The following is an 8,578-nucleotide window of genomic DNA, read 5'->3' as shown; positions in this document are numbered from 1 at the left end:
CGCAGCTCCATCCACGTGTTCAAGCCCCTCCACAGCATTAATCAGACTGGTGCCATTGCTCCTTTTGCTCCCTCTGCTCATATAACCTGTCATCACACTGGCTTATCGCTGAGAACTGTCAGATTCACCACTTCACACCCCCCTCACCCCCCCATATCCCTGTTTCTTTGCAAACCCCTCCTGGCTAGACAGCAGCCGTCGACTCCATTCTCAGCTGGCAGATAGGGAAGCAGGCGGCACCTTCGCAGACCCCAGCAAAGCAGAGGGTCTCAGCAGAGCGTTTGCTCTCTCGTGATGCAAGGCAGCCCCAAAGACACGCGGGACCCCACGCTGCTCCCCTGAGCAAGTCCTGCCCAGACGCAGGCACGGCAGCAGCCTGTCCCAGGAGTCCCCTCAAGACACACGTGGGCACAGCCGTCTGCAGTTGGCCAGGATGGACCCTGCGGCAAAGACACCGATGGCAAACCACGTGGCGTCAGGCTGTTCCCGGGAATTCCAGCAAACATGGGAAAGTGCTGGGAAGCCTGCTTCTCCTCCTCTGGCCCCAACCAGTTTTCTCTATTCCCCCTCGACATTCCCTCTGCTCTGGTCAGCTCAATCTCCCCTTCGATCCCCTCCGCAGTGAAGCCAGGATGCAGCCCCACGCCAGCAGCAGGGTTTGAGCGGCCCTGTGCGTCCTCACGGCCTGACAGAGCTGGGACACCCTGTTTCATGGCAGAGAACAGCAGGATCCTGCCTCTCCTGTCTTTCTGGGATGCGACTGGATCGTCTGGCATCCCTCAACCACCTAAATTCTCCCTAAGATCACAGGCCTCACCCCTTCCTGCCCCCAAAACGACCCAACTGTGGCAGGTGCCCTTCCAGCCTCCCTCCAGAGCAGAGGCAAAGGAGAGATGAGAGGGCCCAGGGGAGTTGTTGACCCTTTTTCGGGGCTGTTTTCCCAGTTGCACAAGCAGAGAGCATCACTGCTCATCCACTTGCCTACCAGAAAATCCCTCTGGTGAGACACACAAGAGGAACGGGAACTTGTGCCGAGCACCCCAGTGATGGGAGTGCCCTGGGGTCACATTCACCATGGGGCAACTGAAGGGCAGAGGCAGGGAGGAGACCCAGAGCAACACTGGCATGGCAGCGGCTTCCCTGCTGACACCCCAAAGAGGGCTCAGGCATCACCTCCTGCAGCAGGCAGGCTGCTGGCCAGGGGCTGACGAGCATGCCTGGGCCAGGCAGCACCCTGCCACTGGCTCTGAGGACCACCCCTTGTTAGCAAATTCTTGATATCCACTTCACGGGAAGAGCCCAGCACTGAAGCTCCTGTAAAAATAACTTGAGTGGGGGCACGCAAGAGGCAAGGTGACATCCAGCCAAGATCACAGCATCGCCTGCCACTGGGAAGGGGAGCAGGTCTGCAGACCCAAACCTGTGGGATATATGGGGACAGCCAGGAATGACCCTCAGAAACCTTTCAGTGCCAGCTCCTGCGCAGGCTCTCTGGGGAGAAAGCATCGCTGCAGTCAGCCAGCTTTCACTGCCATCGCACCCGATGGCGCAGACGCTCCCATCCAAAATGACCGGGGGAAAACCATGCTGTTGATGCGCTCTCTTGCTCCCCATCATGCCAGAGGCAGCTGGGAAGCAGGGCTGTGCTGGGACCGGGAGGCTGGTAGCACAACCACAAGGAGAGACGACTCACACCAGTCCCAGGTCTCTGTGGACCACTGCACGCTCAGCCCAGCCCTGTCAAACAACACTAGGAACGGCTGTTATTTTCTGTGCTGGAAAGCTTTCCCTGTCTTTCTGAAACCTGCGGGACCTGCCTGGTGACTCTCCAACACCGTGACAGCTTTGGCGTGTGTCCAGCAGGACCGGGAACCTGCTGCACCACAAAGGGAGACGATGCCTTGGTGTCACCAGCGCCCTGCCTGCTACCTGTGGCTGGGACACGACCCGACCTCCGCGCTGACGTCGTTGGTTCTCACACGGCGTGTGGCAGAGCTGAGCACCGAGACAAACATAAACCCAACCTCCGCAACTCAACCCCCTGTACTCTTGGATAGAAATGCACCAGGAACCCAGGGCGTGCCAGCAAACCTCTCCTGGCAAAGCAGCAGCTTGTGAGTATACTACAGGATAATAATTTCCCACCCTGCCGTGTAGGGGAACTTTCAACCACAGTGCCAAAATTCACAAAACACCGAGAGCGTGACGATAAAGCACGAGGAATTCAGGTGCAAGGGGCACCCAAGCTAAAGGCATCCAGTGACTATTCACATCTTCGGGGTGGAGCTATGTTTGGTGGACGGCGGGGTGGTGGCACCCACCCCGCTCAGGTCGAGAGGAACCACCCAGGCTGGGAGATGGGGTCTCCACAGATCACAGTTTGGTATTTCAGACAGAAGTGGCTGCGCTGTGCTCCCTTTCTATATCAATTAGCAAGCGCTCTTGATTGCCCAGCAAGCTGCCAATACATCCCTACTTCCATCTAAATTCCCACCACAGGCACCTGCTGAAACAGCAGCAGTGTCGCCGAGCAGCGATGCCCGCCTCCCCGCCGGACATAGCGGAGCAAGTAGGAGCATCCCGCAAGCCTTCCCACCTGCAGAGGCCTCTCTGGGAAGGCCAAAGAGCCCCCTCCACCCTGCCCCTGCTCTGAGCACGCGAGGACGCATCCATCCCTCTGGCTAAGCTGGTGGCAACCCCTCCTGGACTCGGGGGCAGGAGGTGAGCCAACACTCGGGTAGGTGTCGGCGGCCAAGGCTGGCGTTTTCCCAGCGAGGAGAGAGGAGGGAGCTGCCTGCAGGGCAGGAGCCTTCCACCCCGACAGGCCTCGCTCTCATCACCTCTGCTCCTCTTCCCAAAGCCAGGGGCGGTGTTGGCGGCTGGTATTGCTAACAGAGAGAGGGGAATGCCTGGGGTGGGGGAGAGGAGGGTCAGGCACTAGGCAGGCTGCCTGGGTCTCTGCTTGGTGCTGTGCGTTAGCAAGCGTGAGCTGCGGGCTGGATGTCTCCCTCGAGGAAGGCTCCGTGGCTCCAAGGCTTCCAGGCCGGTGGGAGCTGATCGCGACGGTGTGGGGTGAGTGAAGCGTTGAAGTACAGCTACTGCTATACGCTCGTGGGTCCAGCATGGAAGGCTGTGCTGCAGCATCTCAAGTGTGTACTATATGCAGAAGTTACCCAGTCTGTTGGGCTGGCAGAAGAAATTCATTATCTGGCAGCTGCCTTACTTTCCAGGGACACCTGCTTTCCTTTGGTTGCTGGACTCTGAGTCTGGGTTTTTCCTCTTTGTCGTTTTTTGGCCACACCAGGAGAGGACAGGGAATCTCCTGTCGGCCCCAGGGCCTGAGCTGGGGGCTGAGGTCGGGGGGAAGGAGGAACTCGCTGAGGAGCAGTCCCTGGCTTATGCTGTCGGCAGGGAGAAGGACTTTCCTTCCGAGGCGGCAGCTGGCTTTTGGGGGAAGCACTGGGGTTTCTTGAAGGAAGGACAGGGCTCCGAGGGGATGCACAGCTGGACCTCCGTGAGCTGCTCCGCGGAGGAAGAGAAGTGGAGCTCGGTGAAGGAGGGAGCCGACTTTGTACCTGCGTTGTCCGGCACTCGTTTGGGACATTTCCAGCTGGTCTCTGTGCCTGAAGCCTGCAGGGGAAGAGAAGAGGGAGGCTGAAGGCGGATTTCTCCAAGGGGCTCTTGGCAGGTGTGGCAGGACTGTTGCTGGGCAATTACAAGGAGTCTCCAGCACCAGGATGGCAGGAGCTGGGCTGTGAACAAGATGGGCCACCGGATCAAGTCCCATCCTGTAACTCCCGATGCTGTTAACTAGTGTTTGCCCTGATCCTCCAGCACCCTCTGGAACTACGCACAGGCCCATGCTGATAGCACATGTTGGACCCTTCTTAACACGCAGCGTGGATGCGGCAACCTCTTTCAAGGCAGGAGATGCAATCTGGGAACACGGGAATGAGCTGGATTGCACCAGCTGTCCTCTGATGGTAACTGTGCTGGAAGATCAAGCAACTGACAGGGATCCCTTCCTTCCACCCCACGTCTCCAAAAAAGCAGAATTCGCTGGACCAGTGGCAGAGCCACAGCAGCCTCCCTGGTCCTGGGCTGGGCTTCCAGCCCCAAGGCCAGGCAGAAAAGCCAAACACTGGTGAATTCAAGAGGTCCACCTCCACTTACATCTCTGTGCTTATCTGATAGAGAGCCAGGTACCTCCAAAAAATCAAGGCACAGGGATGTGTAGTGAATTCAGACCATGTGGTGTTGGCCCATGCTGTTCAAAGTCACTGCCAAAGCCCAAAGCCGGTCCAGGTTTCCCTGCAGAGTCACAGCCTTGACACGCCTGCTGCAAAACCGAGAGCTCAACACTGGAGGAAACAGGGATGGACCACTGTCTGGTTTTGTCTGGGACAGAGTTAATTTTCTTCACAGGAGCTACCATGTTTTGGATTTGTGCTGGAAACAGTGCTGATAACACAGGGATGTTTTAGTTATTGCTGAGCAGTGCTTACACAGAGTCAAGACCATTTCTGCTCCTCACACCACCCCACCTGGGAGTAGGCTGGGGGTGCACAAGAAGTTGGGAGGGGACACAGCCGGAACAGCTGGCCCCAACTGACCAAAGGGATATTCCATACCCTATGATGCCGTGCTCAGCATATAAAGCTGAGGGAAGAAGGAAGGGAGGATATGTGGAGTGATGGCATTTGTCTGCCCAAGTAACCATGACTTGTGGTGGACCCCTGCTTTCCTGCAGATGACTGAACAACCACCTACCGATGGGAAGTGGTGAGTGGGTTCCTTGTTTTCCTTTGCTTGTGCACATGGCTTTTGCTTTACCTGTTAAACTGTCTTTATCTCAACCCACGAGTTTTCTCACCTTTACTCTTCCAACTCTCTCCCCCCTCCCACCGTGGGGGGAGTGAGTGAGAGGCTGTGTGGTGCTCAGTCACTGGCTGGGGTTAAACCACGACAACTACGCATTCAAGTGAAGGGTAAAGCAGTGGGAGGTGAGCAAAGCCCTGGCTGTGCCTCCTGAACGAGTCCACCATTCTGCATTGCTCACCATTTTGGTCTTACCTGTAGGCCACAGCCGCATCCTGCGGGGAACTACATAGCACTGCCATCATGACGGCCGTGGAGCTCTCAGACTTCGCCGCCTCTAGCGGTGTTTTCACTGGCGTGATGGGCCGAGGAATTCTGCTCTTTGTGCTTATGGGTCTCTCTTCTTTCCCCAGGAGGGCAGCCTTCTCCTTCCCTGCCTTCCTTGGGATGGAGTCATCAGAGTCATGGGTGTCCTCCTCAGAACCGGTGGCTGACAGGGTTTCCGAGGCCCGCCGCCTCTCATCACTGGAGGATGCGGAGGACGAGGCCCCTGAGGCCAGCCGAAGGAGGCGGTTTTGCCTCTTCTCCATCACCAGGCGAGCCAAGTCAGGTTGCTTTGCCCTCTTATACAGCCTCTCTTTGGCTGAGAACGAAGTCGAAAGGTCTGAGCCGGTGTCCTCCTCAGAGAACAAAATGGGGATCCGACTTCTATACCTGGAGCCCAGTGGTCTCCTGGGGCCATGCTGTGGTGTGTCGAGGAGGGTCTCTGCTTGCTTAAGGTGTTCTGCCGCCGATGCTGACTTCTCAAGGTCAGGCTCCTTTGTAACCACCTTGCCAGGCTCTTCCAAATCCAGCGAGAGTGCCACTTTGTTGGAGAGCTCCGTCTTGTCCTCAGGAGGCTTCGCTACGCCATTGGGAAGGGCCGGCTGCTCCCCCGCCGTCTCTGAGGTGGTTTCAATGGGATTAGCCGAAAGCGCGCAGCTCTCCATCTCTGCCCCTTCTAGACCCGAATGTATGCTTCCGTTCTCTACCAGCACCACGTTGTCCTCCAGCTCCTCCTCGATAATGACCTCCTCAAACTGACCCGGGGGGCAGTACTCCTCATGCCTCATCAGCTGGCCGCTGGAAGACATGACGTTCAAGTGGGTCTTCTCGGCAATATGAACAAACGTGCGCTCAACTTTGGTAAAGGGGGAGGAAGCTGTAGCCACTGCCACGGGAGGCTTTGGTTCGGATTTGAGGACTGAGGACAGGGTCCCTGGCTCGGATACATCCAATTGGCTACCCATAGGCTGTGGCCGCTCGCTCTGAGGTGTCAGTGCAGCAAGAGTGCCCAAATCAACTTCTGGAGCCAAGTCTGCGGTCACCGGAGACTTCTTCAGGTCAGCTGGTGAAAACAGCACTAGTGTTTTTGAGCCTTCCTCCAGTTCCAGGTCCCCGTCAGCAGTGGATGCTCGACCCTTGGATCCCTTCTGGTCATCAGCCAGGAGCGTGGATGGGGCGCACTCCTGGCTGCGCTCCGTGCTTTTTTGACTCAGGTCGCTGCTGGAACCGCTGTTCATGTCAATCTCATCCCCTTCCTCCTCTGCCTCCCCCTCCTCGTCTTCCTCCTCCTCATCGTCTTCCTCATCTTCTTCCTCCTCGTCTTTTCCATTAATTTCCAGATAAGGTTCCAGAGGTTTGCAAGGAGCAGTCAAGACAATATTTGAGAAATCGACTTTCTTTATCCGCTGGGATACTTTAGGCTTTTCCCAGTAGTCTGACACATCTCTTCTGAAGTCTTGGTAAGGCAAACTTAAGGGCACTGCCTTGGGCAGACCATTCATTTCAAATGACTTCAGCATATACGCCTGCAAGGAGACAGATGTGACAAAAGGAAAGGGTTAGTATTCAGGCATGGCTTTCACACGGAAGACATCAGGATCAGCAGCACTGGGAAGCATCAGTGGGATGCCTCAAGTCTACCACGCTTCCAAAATACATCCCTGAGCAGTGATCACTCGATCAGTTTTTTTGTACAAACCTTAGAGAGGTTCACAGACACTTGTCTGAAGGCACAAAAATGTGCCGAAGGAGTTCCTGTGTTAGCAGCCTTTAACCTGGACCTAAAAGAGCTGTTTGCAAGCAATTCCTTGGGATTTTTTCATGTTTTCCAATATCTTCTTCAGTATTTATATATTTATTTCAGTATTTATATATTTACATATTCCCTCCTTCCTTACTGGAACCATTCAGCAACACTCTTCTATGCCCACGCCACAGTGAACCCAAGGGGCCCCTAAAATGATCAGCAAGGAAGTGATGAAAGCTGACACAAAGTGCTATTAGGCTCTGGGGTGTGCAACCATGGAAAGCAATGGGAGGACAGGACAGTTGGTGGAAGCAGTCTGTGGTGGAGACGCTGCCTGTAAGGTGCCGGAGCAGGCTGTGAAATGATGGCAGATCATGCCAAGGGAAAAGCAGCGGCTCACGCACACTAAGCACACGCTTGACCAAACAAGAAAAATAAACAGGAAACGGCCATCAAAGTTCAGCCTAATTGACAACCGGCTGCAAATGGGAACCACAGCAGCACCACTCTGAAAATGGATTTAAAAAAAAACCCTCCATGTAGCTCACCCTTCTATTAAGAAGGCTGGAAAATGAAAACCTCTCCGTAAACACAACCAGTCAATAATGCGTGACATGTTACCATTGAAAAGCCCTCATCATGAGCAGGAGGGCTCCAAACATCTGCATTTTCACGCAGCACTTGACAGCATCAGAGGATACTTAACGTGACTAAATGAGCCCCCATTTGACTCTGTGGGCTAGCACATTCACCTGGCTTCGGGAACAGATCTCAGTCCCTGGGTGGGGAAAAAAAGCCCTCAACAGCTTTCCAGTCCAATGGCACAATTCCCAGTGGTGCTGAAAATCTGCGTGTTATTCTGTGCAGAGCAACTGCCCTATTAGTACGCTGGAAAAACCCAAGATCTTTATGCTCCTGTGCAACAGCGGCATTCCAAACAGAGTGGTGGGCAGCATCAAGCTGTTACGCGTGGTGGTAAGTTGTTATCCATTTAATACTTATTTTGAAATCTTATAATTTAAAACAGAGGGTGGTTTTGGCAATGCCGCCAGAGTCCAAAGCTGCTTCTCTTCTTTCATGAAAGCTGAAGCCTGGCCCTGAAGACGGCCCTGTGTTAGCCTGGTTTTGGCTTTCACTGACTCCTCTACCTTCTGTATCAGGATGACAGATGTGGAACTTGACTGGTGAGAAGGACTTACCACCCTTTGCTGAGGAAATTACCCACTTGGCTTCCTTCCTCAGGCACATCTTGGAAATTACTCCATTCAGAGGCTTAATGTTGGATTCTGCCTGTTGGCTGGATTTGGTTTTCCCAAGAAATACGCACGCAGTGCTATCCCTGGAGTCCTGATCAGACACGCTTCCCCACTGGGACTGGGACCTAGTAAAGAAGCCCTGGCCGACACCGCTCCTTGTGCTGAGCCTCCGGCTGGGGAAAACTCCCCACCCCTAACAACAGGTCACCTGCTGCTCTACTTCACCCCATTTTCTAGGTGCTGTTGTTGATGGTACAGGTGGAGGATCGATAGTTTCTCCTTGCATAGGTAAACTTTCAAATGGCTCGGCTCTTAGGAGCTTGTGTCATCTCATCTGCTTTCTGGGGAAAGAGAGCTGAATCCAGTCCTGTAGTACACATCCTACATAGGCCGGAGGTATCGTTTCCGTGCCCTGCAGTCCGTCCCACCAGCA

The 8,578-nt window shown here is 54.8% G+C and overlaps 1 protein-coding gene across 1 annotated transcript in view; it reads right to left on the bottom strand.

Annotated features, from left to right (window-relative positions):
* Positions 1 to 3,203: 3,203 nt before the first annotated feature.
* Positions 3,204 to 8,578, bottom strand: part of TTBK1 (tau tubulin kinase 1) — an 89,618-nt gene continuing 84,243 nt past the window's right edge. The window contains exons 15-16 of the mRNA XM_010161128.1: positions 5,074 to 6,653; positions 3,204 to 3,630 (exon numbers count right to left, since the gene is read on the bottom strand). Coding sequence (XP_010159430.1) covers positions 3,204 to 3,630; positions 5,074 to 6,653 — 2,007 coding nt within the window. The remainder of the gene's footprint in view (positions 3,631 to 5,073; positions 6,654 to 8,578) is intronic.

This window comes from Eurypyga helias, unplaced genomic scaffold (genome assembly GCF_000690775.1).
Source record: "Eurypyga helias isolate BGI_N326 unplaced genomic scaffold, ASM69077v1 scaffold12851, whole genome shotgun sequence".
NCBI lineage: Eukaryota > Metazoa > Chordata > Aves > Eurypygiformes > Eurypygidae > Eurypyga > Eurypyga helias.
This window is presented reverse-complemented; position numbering and strand designations above follow the sequence as displayed.